We start from the raw sequence: 24,301 nt of genomic DNA, 5'->3' as shown, positions 1-24,301 counted from the left end.
AGGCCTGGGTGCCCACAGAAAGGGCTCTGAGTGCCACCTTAGGCAACCGTGCCATAGGTTCGCCACCACTGACCTAGGGTCAAAGTACCCTAGGTAGTCTAAAAAATGGTAAAAGTAAAAAAAAAAGTTTAAAAAGTGTAATTAAAAATTCATATCACCCCCCTTTCCCTAGAACTGATCTAAATATTAATAAACATTAAAAAATATCATAAACACATTGGGTAAAGCCGCGTCTGAAAATGCCCGATCAAAATATAATAACTGTTTTTCACAGCGTTTTAACCCCGTAATGGAAAATAGCGCCCAAAGTCAATAGCACTTGCCATTTTGAAAAATATTTAAAAAATCATCTATAAAAAGTGATCAAAAGGTCGCACAGTCCCAAAAATTATAGGAAAGAAAAAGTCACAAAAAATGACACCACCCACAGCTTCCGGTATCTCTGTAATCGTACCGACCCAAAGAATAAAGTAGAAATGTCATTTTGGGGCGTAAAATCCAAGCCCACAAGAAAACGGTGCAAATGCGTGTTTTCCCGATTTTTTTTTTTTTTTTTTTCACTGCATTTGGATTTTTTTTTCCCCAGTACACCGCATGGAATATTGAAATATGAAGAGCAATTTGTTTAGCAGAAAATAAGGCGTCACAGAGCTCTTTATGTAGAAAAATAAAAAAGTTATAGATTTTTGAAAGTGATGATGGAAAAATGGAAGTGAAAAACTAAAAAGGGCCAGGGCGTTAAGGGGTTAAGAAGATTACCAAAGTTGCAGTTCCTGGATGTATGAGTCCCTTATTTTAATGCTAGATTTTCTTTAAAGTTGGGGACTTCAGTTTTACTTCAGTAATGAAATGTGGTATGGATAGGGCAAATTTGAAAGTGAAATTTTAATGCCAGGGATTTCTTATTTGAAATTTCTGCAACTGTCCCATTCATTTTGAAGGACTTTGAGAACTGAAGGTGCTTGATACCAAAACAACCCTATTTAAATAAAAAACAGCTGTGTTCAGACTTTCACTGCTGCATACACTTCTAAAACACATGTGGTGTTACATATACGTCCAAACGCATGCCCAAAATACTGTGGACCACATTTATCAAAAGTAGTGCAGCTTGTACTTTGTCCTGTTTCCTCACTAGTGCTGCAGATTCATCAAAACTGGCGCACGGTCTCCATGAATCTGGCGCCACCTGCACAGGTCGGTTAGTGTCAACAACTTTTTCTATGCTCCTGTAACAGAGAGCATAGAACAATTCTGTCATGTCGCAGTAATAAAGGTGTCGCACTGTCCAACTCTGAACCAGAATGTCCTTTCATGTGCAGACTTTTGAGATGTGTGGAACACAGAGCAGCCGCAACAAACTGGCGCAGACTCTTTATAAATACATGAACAAGAGGTGTCACGTTCTTTCTAGTGCAAAGTCTGACACAAAACTGGCGCAGACACAATAATAAATGTGGGCTTTTGTGTGAACGCTCTTCAGGGGTTTTAAAGGCAGAAAGGACATACCCTGTTTCCCCTAAAATAGGACATCCCTGAAAATAAATAAGACCTAGTACAATTTTGTTCAAGCTTAGATCTATAAGGCCTCCCTTAAAGATAAGACCTAGCAGCAGCCATTGGCTCACCCCACACCATACATTATCATTAGATCTTTTAGATGCTGAGAGAGGTTATGCCATGGGTGAAGAATTCATGGGATAAAATCACTGACTGACTGTTGCACTGCATATGTAATACAAGCAACTACCTAGAAAAGAAAGGGTCATTTAAGTGCTATTGCTAAACTTGAGAGATTGGGCAAAATGATTGAGTGTGGGGGTTATAAGGATGTTGGAGAAGTTGTGTTTTTTTTTTTTTTTTTTTTTTGTTCAACAATAAATGTGAATTCTTGTTCATGGAAAATTAAACATCCCCTGAAAATAAGACCTAGTGACTCTTTAGGAGCAACATTAATATAAGACACTGTCTTATTTTCAGGGAAACAAGGTAGTTGGAAAGCAAGGTGACCTGGCAAATATAGTTAGGTGGTTGGAAGTGGGAAAGGGACAGTAGGTCAAAAGTGGTGGAACAGGTGGCACAGATAAAATGGCTGGGGGCAGAAAGTGGGCATGACAAACTTAACCCTATCATGCTGTCCTCTGGAGCCTCCTCAGACAGGGTCACCATACATCACACTGCAGTGGATGGAGATGACAAGTTCAGCACATGTTGCATTCTGCCTCCAGTCTGTATGGAGGCTCCTCCGTGTATCTGATAAGGCTGAAGCCCGACCCCGAACAGCGCTGATGGCTGAAGGGCAGTGCTCTGTAAAAAAAAAAAAACACATCGGGAGGCTTGGCCGTGGGCCCCTACAAGAGCCTGGTGCAAGGCTGCAAGACGGCCACTGATGATGCAGAGAAAACCACTTTCTGCATGATCATTATATCAATGGCACACACCTTCCCCGCCTCAAGTGGGCCCTTCCAGCACTAGTGCGCCCCGGAACTTGCCTGGGTGCTAGTGCCGGCCCTGATTGAACTTTTGAAGCGGACACATTGAAATTCTGTGTTTTACTTGATCCTGATGCTGTTTGGTTGGTTGGAATTATTTAGATTTTTCCTTTGCTGCTTATCTACTTGCACTTTTAAAGCCACTAATATATATAATTTTTTTCCCCTTTCCCTTTTATTTATCACAAATGGCTGTTTTATTTCCTCCAGTGTTTTATAGTTAATGCATTTTGTCCATATATTGTACTATAGCAGCAGCAACCTGTGTGCCTGTACCTCCTCACCCATACTCCACACCACTCCTCCCTCTCCTTCCTGCTCAGTGCGCATGACAGGAAGTTAGTAGTGGTAAAGGAAGGGCAGAGTGAAGTAGGCTGCTACCGCAGAACCACCCAACCCCTCAAGCACTGGGGGTGCGGCTGTGCCTCCCACGCATGAATAGAGTGGACAGCTTGAATATGCTAATGCTTCATTGGACATTTCACAGGTCATTTGCATACAGCTTTAGGACCTCATTGCTTAGGTTTACAGGCATGTAGAGGGATAATGAAGGGATAGAGGCAATGCTCTCTAATGGCAGTTTATGAAAATATATTTAGTTTAGGGGGGTTATTTTGCATGACGGGTTCTCTTTAAGCTACAAACTGGTTGGGTCCTTAAAGCTCAGCCCCATTTTTTTGTGTTCTGACATGCGTCGCTTTATATTGTTATAACTTTTGAACACTGTTACTTATCAAAACTATTTTGAGATTGTTTGCTTGTTTGTTTGTTTGTTTTTTTCCTCACATGTTGTACTTATCATTGGCTCCCTTTTGGCTATAAAGGCTACAGAATTCTAGTTTCTCCCTTATTTGGGCCATGTGATGACTTCTTTTTTTTTTTTTTTTTTTTTTTTTTTTTTTTTTTTTTTGCGGGATGAGATGCTTTTTCCAGTGTTACCATTTTGGGGTTGGTATTGTTGAAAATTTAGGAACTTTTTTGAGGGCAGGAGTAGAAAGCATCAATTCTGTACTGGATGTTGTGTTTTTTTGTTTTTTTTTTTGTTTTTTTTTTGTGTGTGTGTGCACCATATAGCCTAATAATAATGTAATTTTTATTCTGTGGGTCTATACGATTATGGGAGTATTTTTTCTTACATTTTACGAAATCTGGCTTGTTTTTTGCAGGACATGTTGTAATTTGCAACAGTATCAGTCTGGAGTACATATGTGGTATTTTGTTTTTCACTTTTTATTGAATTTTTTTTGTGGGATTCAATAGTTTAAAAATAATAATTTTTTTTTTAATGGCGTTCATTGTGTGGGTTCAATAATTAATTATTTACTTTTATTGTACGGGTTGTTACAGATGCGGTGATACTATATATGTGGGGTTTGTTATGATTTAGACTTTTTTTTTTTTTTTTTTTTTTGTTAAATGTCTTTATATATGTTATGGGAATTATGGGCATTTTTATTGATTACTTTTTATTTTTTTATTGAAAACTTTTTTTTTTTTAACTTTTTTTATTATTTCCACCATGGGACATGAACAAACGCATTGCTTGTTCATGATAATATTCTGCAATACTGATGTAGTGCAGGATATTAGATGTGTCAACCTGCGCACATGCGAAGGCTGACAGTGTGCCTTTTAAGATGACTTCTTAGACGTCATCTTACAGGCAGCCCTAGGGTCTTGATCGGACCTCGGGGCTGCCAGGAAAACAATCGGCGCCCCCCGAAGACAGCAGGGGGGGTTTGATCGTGGGGGAAAGACACCCCCCCCCCCCAAAGGCAGTTTAAATGCCGCGGTCGTGCTGACCACAGCATTTGATAAGTTAAACGCCCATGATCAGAGCCCACTCCAACTGCGGGTGTTATACTGGGGTGTCGGCTGTTAGTTACAGCCAGCACCCTGTATTTCCCGATGCCAGTTAGGCTCAGATCTCGAGCTGAACCGTCATCAGCTCTGTGTCCAATATATCGCACCCTGAGCCCTAGGGGGTTAAAGGGGTTGGCCACTTGTAGTACACCCCTATTATACTTACCCTGTTAGTTTGCTGTTCACCATCTGGAGCCACAAGTAACATGACCCTCTTGCAGCAGGGCTCTGGACTGTGTCCTACTGGCTTCCAACCGCGGCCTCATGCTTACGACTGTATGTTTTTATTTTTATTTTCCTGTTATGTATATACAGCTGTATTTTTGGCTGTAAAAATAACAAAGTTTTTCACTTGTATGGCACTGTAGCCGTATAAAATACGGTGGACTGGCAAATAATAGATGGATGGCTGACTATTGGCTGGCTGACAGAATGCACCTCCCACTGGTTGTTTTCTCATTAGATACTGCACATATATACGGCAGCATATGGTGCTCAACTATACGCAACCCTTATATGTTTCTATCGTGAGTACATAACAGAAATAATAAATAGTACATGCTCTATTTATTTTTATTTATTTTTCTCTCGGTATGGTACGTTGCACAATCAGGCCATGAAAATAGATGACCATATCTCGCCCATGTAATAATTGGGGCCATGTGCTACACGTACATACAGTCGCATATACGGCTGCTGTCATACGTTCAAGTTCATAAGGCCTAAGGCTACTTTCACACCTAAAGTATGCTTGCTTGCCATAGCATAGGGCAGCGCATTACTCACCCCTCCCCTGACCATAACAAAGCATGGTGCCTTGCCATAAACATATGGAAAGATAGAGCATGCTCTATCGCAGTGATGGCAAACCTTTTAGAGACCGAGTGCCCAAACTACAACAAAGACCAGCTTATTTATCGCAAAGTGCCAACAAAGAAATTTAATGTGTGATTTATACTCCCTTCTCTGTCACAGTTTTCATTGATACCAGCACTCTGAGGCACCAATAAAGCAGAAAATAGTCCCAGGTAGTCCTGTCACTTTAAAATACCTCTGCACAGCAAGTCCTGGGCTGTCTGTGACTGCAGGAAGATACCTGGAGTCATCTCTGGTGATGGCCTGAGTGCCCACAGAATGGGCTCTGAGTGCCACCTCTGGCACCAGTGCCATAGGTTAGCCATCACTGCTCTATCGTGTCCCTGTGCATGGTACGGTATGGCACCGTACCACCGCTGGCACCTATAGCCTGATCTGGGTTTGGGGTCGGATATACATCCCCACACGGCAATTGTGAAAGGGGCCTTTATATGGAAGTTATGATGAGAGGGGCATGCAGACAGTAATGGCTACACGACCCCCACCATCTGTCGGAAGCAAAAGTATAATATGGGTGAATCATCTGTTTTTACTATTATAGAGTTATAAACTTGCACTGTTAAAGTTTGCTATACATAGCTAACCCCTTTAAGAAAGAGCCTGAAGAGATGCAGAATGCAAGTTATTATGCCCTGAAGCTATGGCTGTGACACATTAAAGGCTTATCTTTAGTTTTGTGGGAAGGCTGTATATCAATTTATTAGGTTCTTGGACAATCTACAGAACCTCAAATAACCTAAGTCAAAGTCTTAGCAGGAGAGGAGGGATATTCATTGACTCTACAGATTTACTATAATTTACACCAGAAAATGACGTAATTATTTTAGCTCAAATGTATACTTTCACCTTGCTTAGGTGTGTATGAGGTGCGCCTAATTTATTAAGAGTATAACTCGTAGAACTGTGCACTCATCTCCCTAGCAGATCGGCGATAAATCTCCCCCTAAAGTAATTTGACTGTTCGTGTATGCATTGAGAAAGAGGTTTCTTCTTCTGTTTTCAGTGGGACTGAGGAATATGTTATTTCCCTCAAGTCTCTCTATAGTGGGAGCTATACTCTTGTGCCCACTCATGTAGATCTTGTACAAGCTCACTACCCCTACACACACAGTTTCGGGGAGATTGTTGCTGTTTTGAACATCTGTCTTAGTATTCCTCCTGCAAGCTTTCTGCTACCCAGATTTACTAAGAGACCTTGGGTATAGTTTTTAGCAGTTTTCCAGCAAAATCTATAGTAAATAAGCTGGGCCATGGCGTTCAAGCTCTCTTGACCCACAAAACTGAAAGGGTGGTTGTTACATGCCTTCTCTGCCTAGAAAACTGGCACAGTAGATCTCCCCCATATGATCTTTCCTTCCTGTCTTTAATACAACCCTGGCAGCATCTGAAATTCTGAATAGGAGGGATAGAGAGGGTCTGCACAGCCTGGAGCAGTGCTTGTGTAAAAAGCCGCAACATAACCTCTTATGTGAAGGAGTTGCCCAGACTCTACTTTAAAGGTTCTTTAAAGACTTTGGAAGAAGTTGATCTTAAGTGTGGAGTTGTCTACAATTGTATCCATTTGTGACAGACCTCCACAATATCTACATCCAGCAGCAAAGTAACTAAGAAAAAGTTGCTTTTGGTAAACGCAACTAGAGAGATTTATTAATTTGTCTACAAAAAATGTCATATAAAAACTGTGTATACCACGTTTATAAAGGATTTTCAGGTAATCCTGCGACTAGATCTACATAGCATATGAAAAGGGTAACTCCACGCCAAAAAAAGCGCAGTGTAACAAAAATAATGCTTTGTCCAAGTTTTCTGCCATAAAATAAGCCAACCCAACTAATAGACAGATTATTACAGATAGACTTAAACTACAACAGATTTATCATCCTGCATCAGACACTTATATGGGGCCTGTGCACTATTTAAAAATCTGCCCCAATCCTGTTTGTTGGTTGTCCCTATGGATTTGGATGCTTTGAACTGCAGTTTTTTTTTTTCATATTTAATCTAAATTAGGCCTTTATTTTGTTCTCAGAGTATATAAGTAAATAAATGGGGAACTTTTTTTTTTCTTTTTTTTTTTCCCGCACATTAACATAACTGAAACCGTAACATCCAAGCAAACAAGTGCCATCTGTAAATGTGCTTTAACCCCAAGGTTGTCCTGTATTACTATTTTAATTTTTTTTTTCTTATCTTTTACACTTTGAGTTTGCTGAATGGTTTATTCACCTTTTTTTCATAATATTTATTTATGTTCTCTTTTTGAGTATACGTTGTGTGCCTTTTTTGTTTCTTTATTTTTGGCTTTATTTTGGAATTTTCATGGATTCTGTAAGGACAAAATGTGAATTGCCATGATCAGTATTTGTATTTCTCGCCCTGTAATGAAACTTGATTTCATTGGTTGTTACTGGAGGAAATGCCATTGCTCTGTATTATATTTGTGTATTTCAAGAGAATTTACTGTTTATTTAATAATGTTCTGTGCTTTCTTCTGTTAGTGGGGCAGATGTGTTTTCCTTGTTTTTTTGTATCTCTAAAAAATTTTTGGCATTGATGCTTTTATATTGAAAATGTTTGAGGAAAGGGAATTTTGTACCCATGTGTACTTTTTCCACATTTCTGAATCTTGTTTCTAGTCCTATATTTATTGTTTCTTAATAGAGACACTAGTGAATTATGTTCACTACAGCTGCTATCACCAAACAGTATTGGTATTGGAGGAGCTTTGGTTCCTCCACTGCATTAGTTGCTGAATTTAGTTCTCATGTGTGTATTTCTTTCTGGCTCATAAATAAATTGCTATAGATGTTAAGCTACCTTGAGTGCTTTACTGGTGTTTTTATTCTTTCAGTATTCACATGTTGCCTATGGTATTATACCAAGGATAAGTCAAAATGTTAATTTTGACATGTGGACAGTCTTTTTATAAGTGAAAAGTCTTGAGTAATACCTAAAAAATCTCATTGTACCCTGTCCCCTGATTGGTATTGATAAACCTGTTAAAACTATTTACCATGACTTAAAGAAAATCTTCCATCAGAATCAAGTGTACATTTTACCACAACATACATGTTACCAGAATGTGTAGCACATTCACAGGCTGTTACAATGAGCAAAACATTTCTCACCCTCTTCCTACTCTCTCCCTCCTCCCTCTGCCTGCATAATCTAACGGCAGCAGGAAGAGGAGGAGAGACCTGCTTTGCTCCTATTATAACAGCCTGTGAAGGCAGAGCACTGAGGGGCTCTGGGAATCCATCCAGCACTTAAAAAAAAAAAAAAAAAAAACTTACCCTCCGGCGGCCCTGATGCTCAGTGCGGCTCCTCTTCGGTCTTCTGTAACATCCGGCAGAGACGCGGCTATGCGTACTATGATGCGGCCACTGATGACTTCATAGTAGGCGCCGGCCATCAGATAACATGGCCGTGTCTGTGCCGGCTGTTACAGAAGAAAGAAGATAAGCCGCAGGGAAGACAGAAGAGGTGCAGCCCCGACATCGGGGAGCCGAGATGAGCATCGGGGCCACTGGAGGGCGATATATAAGTTTTTTTTGTTTTTTTTTTTGTTTTTTTGACTCGTGTATAAGCCAAGGTGAGGTTTTTCAGCACATTTTTTGTGCTGAAAAACTCTGCTTATACACGAGTATATACAGTATATCAAGCTCCATTTAAAAATCAGGAGCACTAAAAGTCAAAGGATAACTCTAATAATATTCTTTGACTATTCCCCATATTATGACATAAGGGTGATCTCTATTGCAGAAATTAAAACTGTTACCTGTGTCCATACTGAGTATGGGCATAATTTATTAACATTTTCCATTTTATACTTTATACTATAATAGACATGTATTACAGTGGCTGATACCAAGAGATTTGCCACAATTGGCAAGACTTGTTACATACAGGTTTCTCTTCTCATGGCCACCTGTTTTGGTATATGTTGCACTAAAGCGTTGGGCTGTAGCCCATCTTAAACCATGCCACTTTTTCTCTTCACATTTTCTCTTCTTTAGGCCTATTACAAATTGTCTTAAAAGGCACAAACATAAAATATGTTGTTTACATTGGTAGTTAAGATGGCATAGGATTCTCTTAACTGGCACCCCCACGCTTCATCTCGTCACAGGAACTTGAATAGAAACTGAATTGCGCTAGCTCAGCCACTGCACGTTGTATGGAGCTGTTGGCTTTTAATTCTTTTAACTGTGTAGTTCGCAGTGCCATATCTCCTGCTATGTGATCAGAGGGGGTGCTGGATGTCAGATCGTCAATTTAATGTTGTCCAATCTTAAGGAAAGGTAATTTGTATAAATCCCAGAAAAAGCCTTCATTTAAATTACATTTCCACAGGGATAAATATATTAGATTTTTTTTTATGACTGGCAGAACTTTTTCTGTGCAAATCTGGAAGTCTTTAAGCAAGATGGGACTACCTGCTTCATTCTATTCCCATATGAAATAATTTACTTGTAGCAAGAAACTCTGCAATATACTCGAGTATAAGGCTATATACTCGAGTATAAGCCTAGTTTTTCAGCACAAAAAAAAATGTGCTAAACCCCAAACTCGGCTTATACTCGAGTAAAAAAAATATAGGTTTTACCAGGTTTTTGTGGTAAAATTAGGGGCCTCGGCTTATAATTGGGTCGGCTTATACTCAAGTATATACAGTATTTAGATGAAAAGGCTTCTTCCTCTACTATTATAACAATCTCTCATTCACTACTAAGCTCACAGAACTGTCTCACTAAGTTGTAGAGTTACAAAGACGCTCTATGTAAGGAAGATTGCACGCCACATGATGACAAGAAAGCATTTTCTCTTATGTGCACACATTGGTATACTGATTTCTGGAACATTCTAGATCTGAGTAAAGTGTTGAGATTTAGTCCTGTTTTTCTTGTAGATTTGTTATTATTTTAAAGTGGGTTGTCCCACAGACTTAACAAATTTCCCTGCCATAGAATAACATATTTTTATTATTTTTGGGCTCCGAACGCCAAAACTTACAAACTCATAAAAATTGTGACCACTGTGATTCACTTTTGTGTTATTATTTGGAATGGAGCACTAGTGAAGAGTGTACATTTCCATTCACATAGGCACTTGGGACTTCAATTCTTGTGTTCATTTGGCCCCTATATGTCATATCCACAGGAAGCGACGACCCTTTATAGTTCTCTAAGTGTTGGTATAAGCATTATTAGAAAACTTAGGTATATGTTGTAGATGGCAGGAATTTTACATAATGTTAGCACTATCCTACACATTGTTTTTTTGTTTTTTTTTGTCATTTTGAATGTAGATGATTTTAAAGGCCCGAATGACAACAATTGCTCCCTACTAAGCAGTTTGACAGTTTCTGACTGGTCAGAGAAGGACAACGTACACACAGCCGAAAAACAGGCCGACTTTTTTTTCAGCCCTGATCACAGTGCTGCCTCTTCTACAGCTTTGTTTGCAAAAAAGGAAACCTCCTTTGGAAGTACCGAAAATCTCACTATGACCACCATATCAAAGGTAACCACCTTTTCTAGTGATATCCAGGTTTCAGACGATGGCTTACATGAGACTGGAAGCTTAGAAAGACGAGCAGAAAAAGTAAACAATGACACCTTAAGCAGTCTTATTTCATCATTTGCAATGGGACCTAGCGTGGACACCATTAACGTGACAGATGCTACTGTTGTGGCAGAACTTCGAAGCAATGACGACTTTGGAGAATTCCAAAGTGAAAAACCAAAAATAAGTAAATTTGACTTTCTGTTGGCTACTTCTCAAGGGAAAATGAAATCAAGTGAAGAAATGATTAAGACAGAGCTTGAAACTTTGGATCTTTGTGCACAAGGTATGTGGAATTCATGCTTGGAGTTCAAAAGATGGAAAAATGTCTGTATGCTTGGAAAAAGTATTTAATATTTTTGCTGTAGTTTTACAGGGTGAAAACTTTGTGTAGCCTCTTGCTTGCATGAACATATTTATGATCAATATGAACTTAGTTTATTTTTATTTTACCCTTATCATAAAAATCTTATTTTTGAGCAGGGAGTGATAACCAGCCTGCAGGTGTGTGTTCATTTTCCCGACATTTGTCTTTACAGGGTCTCATAAGAGGAGCCACAGTCTAGGAGATAAAGAAATAAGCCGAATCCCCTCTGCTATGGAGCAACCTTTTAGAGACCGCTCTCATACTGTTACTGAGAAACCCACTTTACCAGTCATCAGGGACAAGTACAAGGACCTTACAGGAGAAGTGGAGGTGTGTATATACAGGCAATGCCCAGGTTAGATACATGGCAGGTTCTGTTAGTTTTTTTATTATAGTGGTTGCCCGTCAACGAAAGTTCATGTTTACGCAAAAAGATGATTTTTAACCCGGATACCTTACAATTTTATTGATGTTTTGGCTCCAATAACTCAGTGATGTTCAGTGCACAATTCCACTGTATCTACATGATTCCTCTGTTCTGTGAGATGCTGTGTGCTGACAATGTTCTTACATTATCAGGGTACTGGTTTATTTACACTTTTATTTTGTTTCTGAACATTCACTAGTTTCTAACACATAGAAAAGGAGAGATGCGACAGATCAGAGATGATGAGATCCATGACATGGCAGTCTTCTAACACACACCGTGAGCTATACTATAACTCGGCTATAACACAGACTGTCGGCTCTGCTATAACTCCTTCCCCTGCTATATAAAGCTCTTATCTTGCTCGTAGAGCAAGTCTGTGCACACTGCTGCTTGCCGGCAGAAAGTGTCCGTGTGTGAGCTCCACTTATAATGCAGGGGCAGACAGGAGAAGCTGTCTAGAAGGTAGAAGATTTATGGTTGGATCCCTGGGCAACCAAAATTGTGTACACCAGGACTGATAGACCGGTTGGAATTATACCTGTCAAATGCTGTATTTTTTTTTTTTAATAACAGTGAATTAGAGTGTGTTATTTGGTTATCCTGAGAATATTTAAAAATCTTGTCATTGTGGGAATACCTGTAAAGTTGGCACTTATATATTTTGTAAGTTTCACACCAGACAAAATTTTCTTCTGGAGACCCAGGCTGTCTCGTTTTAACCATTTCATTACAATGTGCGATACACCGTAAGTATAGAAATGTTATTAGTGCCAGAAGATGGCAAAATTAAAAAAAAAATTTGGACAGGAGGTTTTAAATTTTATGAATGTATGGAAACATTATAAAATTTTAGTATCTCCGTAATCGTACCCACCCAAAGAATAAAGTAGACATGTCATTTGGGGCGCACAGTGAAATCCAAAAAAATCCAAGCCCACAAGAAAACTGGGCAAATGCGTTTTTTCACCAATTTCACTGCATTTGGAATTTTTTTTCCACTTCCCAGTACACGGCATGGAATATTAAATACCACCAGATTTTCAAAGGTGGGTAGTGAAAAATGAAACCGGAAAAACAAAAAAGGGCTGCGGCGGGAAGGGGTTATGAACAAACCTAAAGAACAACTCCTGTATGTAACCCAGTGACTGCCTGAAAAAAAAAGTTTATAGGGGTCACTTGCAGTCTATGTAACCTGAGTCTTAAGTGCTTAAGGTGCATGAAATGTAACATTTAAAACCTGCTATGAACAATATCTGTGTCTTTTTAATTGTTTAGGAAAGTGAAAGATATGCATATGAATGGCAGCGGTGTTTGGAGAGTGCCTTACAAGTAAGTGTCTGTTTTTTTCCTGTTTTCCATGTCCAAAAAATGCTAAATCCACCCTGTTTATACATAGACCATCTGTGTAAAGGTTAATCCCTTTGTGACTGAGACCAGGGCCAGCACCAACACTGGGCATACCTGAGCAAGTGCATGGCCCCAGTTAAAGCTGTACATAAGGAATCCATTGGGTGAGTGGGGCCGTCTATAAAATAACCATGAAGGGACTGTTTCGGATGATCAACCAGGGAATATTTTAGGGAACAGGACACTGTTTTAGTTTCTTAATTTTTAAAGCCACCATTTAAGTTCACTGCAAAGGGGGCCACTGAGACTCTGTCCTCCAGGGGCTTACTGAAACCTGGAGCCGACCTTGACTGAGAGTCATTGGTGCCTTACTGATTTGGTGAATATTTGCAGTTCTGTTTTGCGCTTCTTTAAATGATGATGTCTTTGGAAAAGCTTTACATAACATAACATGTTTTACTATGTTGTTTCATGACATGTGGGAGTGAAACCGTCATTCTGAGCAAAAAAAAAACTAAAATACATAATTCTGCTCCAGGTGTCCCTGGGAATTATTCCTAAAAGTATTTTGCCTCTCGGTTCTCATTTAGTACCTTTTTTTGGCCCATAGCAACCATGGTTTCCAGCTCTCAAAAAAACTACAATCAGCAAGATGGAGGGGCGGGACCTGCCTCCTGTCACCTCATCACAAGGCGCACTACTGACCAATGACACAGTATCCATCCATCTCATATCTATCTACTTAGCCCATATCTATCTATCTCATATCTATCTATCTATTATCTACTCATATCTATCCTCTAACTAATATCTTTCTATCTCCTAGCCATCTATGTATATCATATCTATATCATACCTATCTATGTATGTGTCTATATCTATCTCTCATATCTATCTATGTAAGTAACTATCTATCTATGTAACACTCCAGCACAGCACATGAGGGGACAGCACATGAGGGCACAGCTTGGAGACTTGGAGATTGTCTCCTGCCACTTCCTTGTGTGAGGTGATGGGGGAGGGGAGGGGGGCTGCAGTTTCTGTCTGTGTGGATTATGTGTTTATACACAAGTGTAGGAAAGCTGAGGAGAGAGAAGTGTAGGTGTTTGGGCACTACATTAGTTATGGCTTCTCCCTGCACATGACTGAGCGCTGGGGCAGTGAGATATGAGCTAATCAGCTGGGTGCAGGGATGGGGGCATGTCTCTCCTTCTGTAGTCTCAGCTTCTTTATGAAGACGGAATGTCCATAGTAACAGACATATGTGAGATTGCTGACATCTAGGGGAAGTCTGCAGAATACAAGAGGAAGGAGCAAGATTCGGGTAAGTAATCCAATTGCAAAAGTGCTTAAAATTACCTGCCCTACAACATATGAAAAGTTTTTTGAAATGACGGTTACACTTTAACTTGCTAGGATAATTTTATTAATTACCGTATAAATAGTGTATAATACGAAATTGTGCTGCAAAAAACCTAACTCTGCTTATACTCAAGTCCCTGGCAGGTCCTCTTCTTTCCATCGATGTTCTGGCTTTGTTCTGTACATATTTTAGTAAAAGTTTGTTCAGTTTAAAGTAGTAATCTAAAAAAAATTACAAAGAAAAAAAACATGTACCGTATATATTCGAGTATAAGCCAACCAAGTATAAAACCAGAAGCCCCTTGTCCCCAGTATATGTCCAGCAGCCCCTGCCCCCTGAATATATGTCCAGCAGCCCCTGCCCCCTGAATATATAACCTGCAGCCCCTGCCCCCTGAATATATAACCTGCAGCCCCTGCCACCTAGTATATAGCCTGCAGCCCTTAGTTACAGAAAGACCCTCTGTAACCTCTGGTAAAGCTCTTTGGATATTGGTAATGTACTGAACTTTGCTATGAAAATTTATTGTTAATCCGTACTCCCATGACGACCCAAAATTTTGAAAATCCTATTACCACAGGGACAAAAAATAGTTTGGAGTAACAAAATATATTAGTTCCAACTTCAACTTAACAAACTTTAAGAACCTATCTGTAGGACCGTCTGAAAACATGTGTTTAGAGAAGTCATATCGCAGTTCCCACAGCACTATTAAGCTGCCTATCCATCAACAAATTCAAAGTATGAAAACTGCCAAATGCTAACCGTACCATTTTCCTACAGGTAGCATACTGCCACAATAATTTCAATGGGTAATACGGACATCCCTTTAAATTGCTGTTTTGTCCACCATACCGCAGCAGCATATGGTGGATGTCCTTTTTTCTTCAGTATTTACTGTACAATCCGTACTCTCCAAGAAAAGAGTTGAGTTGTTCAATTTTCAAAATTATACATAAATATATATGATGGCATATTCAGATGCCTACACAGATCTTGGCACATATGCATCGTCTATTGATGTTCTTATAAGTTGAGAAATGTTTTAATACACCTACATTATAAATATCTAAATTTTTCCTTTCAAAACTAGGCAAGTTACAAAGTGCCTATTCCCCTGATTCTGAACAAATAAATTCTTTACTCAATTGCCTGCCTGCCTATGGGTATATCTATTTGAATAATGTAATGGTACGCATATATGCAGATATACGCTCATGCTGTTTGTGGTTTCTTAGGTTATTAAGAAGGCTAATGATGCTCTTAATGGAATCAGCAGTTCCTCTGTTTGTACTGAAGTTATCCAGTCTGCTCACGGAATGGAATATTTGTTAGGTATGGTTTCAAAAGAAATTCTCTAAGCTTATTGCCATATTATTGAAACATTAATTGTATTTTTAAAGGAAATCTTAATCCAGAGAAAAACTGATGGAGATGGTGCCTGCCTGCTGTTAGGTTCTACTAAATTTTCCCCAATGATCACCACAACCCCTTTAAGGCAAAGCATTCAAAAATACATACACAGAGCTACCATCTGCAGACGGGCAGATAGTGGCTCTGTGTTTTGGAATGCTGTGCCTTAAAGGGGTTGTGGTGATCATTGGGGATCATTTAGTGGAACCTCTGATAAATTAGTGAACTGGGAAATTGTATGTCCACTGCAATATATTGTTAAACATACTCCAGTCACTTCTGTGGCACCATCCTGGAAGGCCTATTCTCAAAATGAGTGTGATACATGGTTATTGCCTACCACTTGGTTGACAATAACCTTGCATCATTTTGTGTGTATCTCGTGTTACGATTTAAACATGGAATAAGGCAGAAGGCTGGTTTTATTGGGTAACCAGCTAGGTATCTTCACTATAACTGGCAGTGAACAGGTAATATAGGTTTACATGGAAGCCAAGAATATTTGCTCTAACCATAAAACAAAGCAGAAAACTCAAAAAGAGGTTGCACACCATATTCAATGTTCCATATCCAATGATACACGGTCACACTCAAAGCGCCTTGTCAGAACACTTGCAAACAGAGGAAAAAAGTCCAGGATGACTTTCAAACTTAGATACATTATTCAAGGTCATTCCAGAACACAGTCACACAATCGGACCGACATGGATCCCACTGTGAGCCCACGAGGAAAGTGCAAGCCAAAGCAGTTTTCTGGTTGCTGAACTTAATTTTTCTTATTGGAAACCAAGAATATCTGGTATGGTATTCCGGCAGCACTATCTGGCAGTACTACAGTTATCAGATGAACGTCACACAATTGCATTCCTCCAGCAGTGCTTTTGGCAATCCATAACAAACATGACTCGCATAAAATGGGGTATAAATTGTACTTATCCTGTTCCTGCTCCCGTTTCCATTGACATATCTTCCTGTCCATTCAAAGGTACCATCAGCTGAGTGGCTCTATTTTAGTTTTGTTTTTCCTTACACCTGTCCTGAGCTTAGGCATTTTCCAGTCGTTGTTAGCCAATTGCATGCTGTGGTTACGTAAAGTCCTCCAATCCAATGACTTCCTATTCATATTGCTGTTTTACTTTTATCCAGGTGTGATTGAAGTGTACAGGGTAACTAAGAGAGTCGAATTGGGTATAAAGTCCACTGCTGTGTGCAGTGAGAAACTGCAATTGTTGTTAAAAGATATTGACAAACTATGGAACAATCTAATAGGTTTCATGTCACTAGCCTCCTTAATGGTAAGTATATTATCTTTTTATTCTATAACCTAGAAATTTATATTCAAAGTTCATATAGAAATTGCTTGCAGTGCTTATGCCCGAACAATGTAGCTAAGAAAGTTCAGCTTTTCATACAATCTCCACATCCTTTTCAACTTTGGATGTGAATAAACAAAAATATACTGTGTGTGTATATATAAATTTCTGTCCCAGGAGAGGAAAGATTTTTTTTTTCATATAAATGTGTTTATAAGTGTGGGGCCTAGGATATCAGGTAACTTACCAGTTGACATCTATTAAACATTGAGCACCAATTTCTTGAAATGTAAAGTGGTTCAAAAATGTATTTTATCTCATCTATCATGTGATACTTACGGTCCATGATCAGTACCTTTAGCCTGTATTATGAATACTGTCATAAGGTCTTGGAAGGACAATTGGTCATGGTCAGTTAAGATCACATGACACTACACCTTGGGCTATTTTAGGGACAAGAAATGTCTGCTGATGAGGTAAAAGACATTTCTAACTTGGGACTTGAATATGTATTGATAAATTACCTAATATCCTGCCCCCCACACATTACAAGTAACTTTATGTAAAGTGTAAAAATGCCTTAAAAATTCTCGCTCCCACTATTCTGACATTTGGCAAATATAAACAGTTTTGGTAAACTTATTTGACCAAAGGTTTATTCTAATTTCATATCTGCTAGTGAGAGATATATAAACTTAAAGGTCGGGTTTATCATCAAGTTTCTATGGTAAAATTGTTCTAGTTGCCAATGGAAACCAATTAGCTTTAATTTTAGAATCCGCTATGGGGAAATGAAAGCTAAGCTCCCATTGGTTGCCTTGGGCAACTAGAACAGTTCTACTCTAACAGACTTATGATAACTATCCCCCAAATAGTGTATTTAAATGTATAGGGTTATTCCTTTAATAAATAGAACTGATATTTAAATAGGGCATTAAAATATAAGATATGTGGTGCCCAGGTTCCCATAGACACAGTAAAGCATAATATAAAACAGTTTTTACTCGACGGTCGCCGAGAGAGAGGGAGGGACGGACGGACGGTCGCCGAGAGAGAGAGAGGGAGGGACGGACGGCCGGTCGCCGAGAGGGAGGGACGGACGGCCGGTCGCCGAGAGGGAGGGAGGGACGGACGGCCGGTCGCCGAGAGGGAGGGACAGACGGTCGCCGAGAGGGAGGGAGGGACGGACGGACGGTCGCAGAGATAGATACATATAAAATCATTTTAGTAAACCTGTTCTATTTTGTTATAGCAAAGAGCAGTTATTTCCTATCCCAGGCAGCACCGGGATCTACAGCTAGTACATTATAAATTTGATGCATAGGGCGACATATGCCTAACTTTTTCTACAACACAGCACCAGGTATCTACTTGCATAAATGCCCTAATTGTAACCTTGATGGGGCTGATTTTTATCATGCTATTTGGGTGTGCCTGCAAATCTCTCAGTAATAGGGAGAGAAACAAGACTTCCTAAAGCAACTTTGGCAGGGAATGATCTCTGTATCAGCAACTGCTATGCTGTTCCATTTCATTCCTATAACCTCGGAAGAAAATTGCATCATAGACAAGAAAGGAAGCTGCACCATCGCGTTTATAGTCACCAAATTTTGCACATCTGTTCTCTGGGACTCCGGGAATGTCATAGACTAGGTTTTTAGTCCCAATTTTCACCCTGCGCTTGCCAACAGTTTACTAAACAGTGATTGGTTGCTGTATTGCCATTGGTCATTATGACCTCTGAGCTTTGATTACTATAAGCAATGAGTATAAGACAGCTTATGTGTGAGGTAAAATGTATAGGGATACGGAGATGGGGGGAGATTTATCAGAAATATCTATGGTAAAACTGTTCCAATTGCCCATGGAAACCAATCACAGATCAGCTATAATTTTATAAACGGCTGTGCAAAAATGAAACTTGTGCACTAAATGGTTGCCATGGGCAACTACAGCGGTTCTGCTGTCATACACTTCTGAGAGAGGCGGTCGTTGAAAGAGCAAGGCGGTCAGGGACGGTCAGGAGAGATAAGATTCCCTAAAACAACTTTGTCAGGGAATGATCCCTCTAACAGCAATTACTATTGCTATTCCATTTCATTCCTATAACCTCGGAAGAAAATTGCATCATAATCAAGAAATTAATATATGTGATTATATTGGTGGCAAAGAAATGCATGTTAAGATATTGGCTCCAACCCACAACCAAGTTGCCGCTATATGACAAAACTGAGGCAGAGAGGCGTTGAGCATTTATTTAAGAAGAGGCTTTATAGAAAAATATTATACATCAGAGGAGATTCAATCACTGGTGAAGATATTTTGTTACATTTCATGGTACAGCTACCAAACACTTCAAGGGAGGTTGGGAAGGCTTGAGGGAATTGGTCAACAACATGGGGGGCAGAGGGGTGTTTCAGAGGAATGTTATGTGTTCCTGGGTAGTGATGAGCAGAGCATTAAAATTTGGGTTTGCCTGAAGCGAATTTTAAAGATATGTTCGGGTCCAGGCCGGAACCCCCTACCATTAACCATGCAGTTCTGGCACAAATCGTGGGTATTAACCGGTTAAATGTTTGTTGTGGCCACGCATGCGCTGGAAATAACTTACAGCCATCAGCGAGCAACAATCCTCCCAAAAATGGCAGCGCAGGACCACAGCAATTTAAATGCCGCTGGCAACTGTGAACCCACCAATCGCGGGCATTAACAGTGGGGATGTTGAGCTTAAGCCAGTTTGGAGGTTTTCAGTTCGAGTACGCTAAACACTATTCCTGGGTTTTTGGTTCCTGAGTGTTTACTTATACAATTTCTAAAAGCCTTGTTAAATGTGGTGCAAGGCAATTTAGAGCAGAATTCTGCCGTGAGTGCTTTTAATAAATTCTCCCCATTGTGTACACATAATCATATTGTGTCATCAACTGTAGCAGCGTCTTATTTCCAGTTCACCAACTGTTCTTACTGATCTCCTCATATCTATTCGTGATCCAGCAGCTGCCTTCACGCCTGTTGCAAGAGCAACAAGTTCTCTGGCTGTCTCATTCTCTGAAGTGCACAATATACCCCGTTGTTCACATTTTTTGGGTCTGTTATGCTACTTTTTTTTTTTCTTGTTTTCCCTGTTTTCCAACACAATGTGACTCAATGTAGGCCCAATTACTCCAAAAGACATCCAATATAAGATGGGGAAGCATTGGGTGAGGGAAAATGATGGCATGTACAAAAAATACACAGGCCTAAAACATTAAAGAGGACCTGTCCCCCACCAAATGTGCACCCCCATAATCCTTTCCCTAGCCCCTTTCTATATCTGCAATTTTTTTTTTCTATTTATGTTTGGAAAGTTTGTTTTAACAGATCCGAACTCTTACCAAATAAGAGATTGGATCCTCGTACCCCCTGAGCAAGAAATCTGTCAGCAGGGACCTGTAGGAGAAGCAGGCAGCATCGCAAATATTGTGAGGGGGTGTGTCGTCCTGAATAAGGCTGACTTCTAGTTCAGGGGATTCGAGGATCCGACCTCTTATTTGGTAAGAGTTCGGATCTGTTAAAATAAACTTTCCAACCATAAATTTAAAAAAAAATTGCAGATATAGAAAGGGGCTAGGGAAAGGATTATGGGAGGCACATTTGGTGAGGGGCTTTTTGGGGTGAAATGTTCTCTTTAAAAAAGAAAAAAAAAAGATCAGATATTGTAAAATGTGTCTGTAAATGTGTTTTTATTTTCCTGCAGCCTGATGAAAGTGCGTTGGATTTTGCTTCTTGCATGCTAAGACCAGGAATAAAAAATGCTCAAGAATTAGCATGTGGTGTATGTTTGCTAAATGTGGACTCTCGAAGCAAGGTATGTAGATAGACTTGGTAGGCAAGAACATTTTATCATAATAAATATATGCATAAAAGTGAAAGATAAAACAATGAATAGTTTTTCGCTGACACTTCTGATAAACCTCCCCCATTATTAGTCTATAGTTTACAATAAATTGCAGATCACTATACATTTTTTTTAAAATGCTTACTCTTACCACTGAGCCATAGAATAGTGTAACACAGTGGCCACGTCTAAAACAGAATAAAATGTATTGTTAATTTAAAGGCTTACCGTGTATACTTGAGTATAAACCGAGTTTTTCGGGGGGAGGGGGGGGAGTGCATATGGATCATCAAGCAGGAAGGTCGGCAGGTCAGCAGTGAGACTGCAGTGTAAACACAGGAGTTCTGTACCTGATTCTGCAGGTACCTAAAGTGCGTTTTAGTTTTTTTTCGCTATATAACACTCCCCAGCAATAACTATATAGAGCCACCCCAGTAATCACTATATACAGCTCACCCATCAATCACTATATACAGCCTCCCCCAGTAATCACTGTATACAGCCTCCCCCAGTAATCACTGTATACAGCCTCCCCCAGTAATCACTGTCTACAGTCTCCCCCAGTAATCACTGTATACAGCCTCCCCCAGTAATCACTGTATACAGCCTCCCCCAGTAATTAGTTACGTTTTCCCTCTTTTTTTTTTTTTTTTGTGGTAATATTAGGTGCCTCGGCTTATATTTGGGTCAGCATATGCTTGAGTATATACAGTATTCTCATTTCAGCAAATTGTTATTGTTTGCATGATGAAAAAATATATATTTTTCCAATATACTGTCTGTATCGATTCCTCATTGTTTTTTTTTTTTACATCTCTGCTTGCTGGCATTCTATAGAAAGCTTCTATGTTTATTTTCAGTGGACTGGCTCGTCAGTATCACAGAGAGTAATCAGAGCTGTGGGTTATAATAAACTGGTCACCTGTGTGATCATGGTGAAACTTCTGTCCACTGGAAATAAATAATGAAGCTTTCTATAGAAAGACAGCAAGCAGAGATCTAAAACCTTGAGGTATTGATACAGAAAGTATATTGGAAAATTGTATAGCATTTCTTTATACAAACAATAACATTAATTTGCTGAAATGAAAAAAACCCTTTAATTTGCATTCAGTCGTGGATTTATGTAGAGAGATACAAAACAAGTAGTATCCCACTCAAGGGATTAAAACAAAAGACAATTCTTGAATCTCAACGGTGGGTAGTTCTATTGTGCTATTTTAAAGGAAATCTACCATCAGGAATCTATTTACTTAGTAGATCCAGATGGTAGATTCCCCAAAATTAATTCATCCCTATACACCTTTTATTATTTTCTAAAATGTAGTCTATTTGTTTTAATACTTTATTTTATTTATGTACTTATTAGCTGCAGAGGTTACTCAGGGCCTAAGGTTAGTCCACACCCCAGGTATGCCTCTAGATCCACCTCCCTGCATGTTTATGCCGCCTGTGAGTGTAGCAGCACGGCCTGCCTTGGTGCAGTGGTATTTGGGTTGCATGGACACACAGGGAGGCGGATCTGCAGGGCAACACAGGATGTGCAGCAGCCTTACCCCCCGAAGTTCACAGAGGCTACTTGACGCCCTAAGTATCCTCTGCAGCTAATTAGCATATAAATAATGGCGAATACGCACAAACATAGTGGGACGGGTATACGTCCGGAGACTCGCGTTGGAGAGATGAATGGCGTACGGAGTAGTACGATGCTACACTTGTGTTGCTCACTATGACCATTGCTGTCTATGGGGGAAGTATTTATGGCCGCAAGTTTGCAGTTGTACATATGTCCCCCTTACGTTCGGATAAATGCAGCCTAAAATAAACTATTTAAACCATCTACATTTTAGAAAATATTAAAAGGTTCATAGAGATGAGTTAGAATTGTGAAATCCTGATGGATTTCCTTTAAGCAGTATCACAATGATATTAACGAATAACTAAACAGAAGGTAAAGAAAAGTAGATGGAGAACAGTAATAAAAAAAGAAAATTGCTAAAATGCTGTTATTTTACATGCTTTTTATCATGGTTTTTATTTGTGCTTTGTTTTCACAGGCATTTAATTCAGACACCGATCATTTTAAACTCTCCTATGGCGGCCATCAGTATCATTCAAGCTGTGCAAATTTCTGGATTAACTGCGTTGAACCTAAACCCCCTGGCCTTTTATTGCCAGACTTACTGTAATTTATAGTGACTGTTTTAAGGATACCTGGCAGAGTTATGACTAGACACTACCTTGTGGGAAACTATTATTTATTCTTCCTCTAGCTTGAAATAACACCAAAACTAGATATAAAGAACACGTGAAGAATTCTGTAAGTGATGTAGGGAAGTTGCCTAATAAGCACTGCCAGTTTCACCACATTCCTTTTATTTCTGAATTATATTTGTGTTGTAAACATTTTATTGTCTCATTTTATTTATTGAAAAACATCTACTACTAAGTTATTGCTGCTCTGTAGTGAAATTGCGTTGTGTTATAACATTGCAGGAATGTACAGCTTCTATAGGAGGTCAACATTTCCATTAAAATAGATAACATTTGGACCAGACAGTTGAAAATTAGCTTCTAGTCTCTTGTCTTTCGTTGCTAACCTTCACCTGGACTATATTACTGCATATACTCAAGTATACTCAAGCCAACCCACCTATTTTTACCACAAAAACTGGGAAAAAGTATTGACTTGAGTATAAACCTAGGATGGAAAATGCATTGGTCACAGCCTTTCCCACAATGAAATACACAACAGCCTCCCCCACTAATGATTTGCCCAGAAGCCTCCCGCCACTAATGAAATGTCCAGCACGCCCTACCCCACTAATGAAATGCCCAGAAGTTCCCCCTGCCCCACTAATGGAATGCCCAGCATCAGCCTCCCACACAGGACCGCTAGTTATATTGAAAAATAGACTTTGTGTTTGCCTATGGTACTCCCACTGCTCCTTTTCTAACTTGAGGTTCCTGTGCAACAGCACGGGTAGAGATGGGTCCATGCACTCTGCCCGAGCACACGCTGTCATCGGGTGGCTACACGTCCATGTTATTCTTATTATAAGAATAAGTGGGAATGTAAATTACAATCATGATTTTCAATAAAATGTTGTGTAGCTCTAGAGGAAGATATTGCTCTTTTTTCAATATAAGTCACATGTTCCACTACACAATGTTAAGTTTTTTTTAAAATAGTATAGCCTATATATATCAAGCTACATTCAATAAGTATACAACAAGATGTGAATCGCAGTCAATAAAAATGCAGATGTTGAAAGATCTGCCATCAGTAGCACATAATGCATTAGTCTAATACATATATGTGCAAATTTTGCACTGTGACCCTTCACATTTAAATTAACCTTTTAATGAGACAAATTTTGATATTAATAGTTCTTATT

At 39.3% G+C, this 24,301-nt stretch overlaps 1 protein-coding gene across 3 annotated transcripts in view; it reads left to right on the top strand.

Moving 5' to 3' along the window:
* Positions 1 to 23,473, top strand: part of SYNRG (synergin gamma) — a 63,316-nt gene extending 39,843 nt beyond the window's left edge. For all 3 annotated transcript variants that reach the window (XM_072137159.1, XM_072137158.1, XM_072137157.1), the window contains exons 13-19: positions 10,540 to 11,082; positions 11,336 to 11,493; positions 12,869 to 12,922; positions 15,542 to 15,638; positions 16,863 to 17,011; positions 20,763 to 20,873; positions 22,961 to 23,473. In XM_072137159.1, the coding sequence (XP_071993260.1) occupies positions 10,540 to 11,082; positions 11,336 to 11,493; positions 12,869 to 12,922; positions 15,542 to 15,638; positions 16,863 to 17,011; positions 20,763 to 20,873; positions 22,961 to 23,092 (1,244 nt within the window). In that variant the 3' untranslated portion in view covers positions 23,093 to 23,473. The remainder of the gene's footprint in view (positions 1 to 10,539; positions 11,083 to 11,335; positions 11,494 to 12,868; positions 12,923 to 15,541; positions 15,639 to 16,862; positions 17,012 to 20,762; positions 20,874 to 22,960) is intronic.
* The last annotated feature ends 828 nt before the right edge of the window (positions 23,474 to 24,301 follow it).

This window comes from Engystomops pustulosus, chromosome 2 (assembly GCF_040894005.1).
Source record: "Engystomops pustulosus chromosome 2, aEngPut4.maternal, whole genome shotgun sequence".
NCBI classification, from domain to species: Eukaryota; Metazoa; Chordata; class Amphibia; order Anura; family Leptodactylidae; genus Engystomops; species Engystomops pustulosus.
This window is presented reverse-complemented; position numbering and strand designations above follow the sequence as displayed.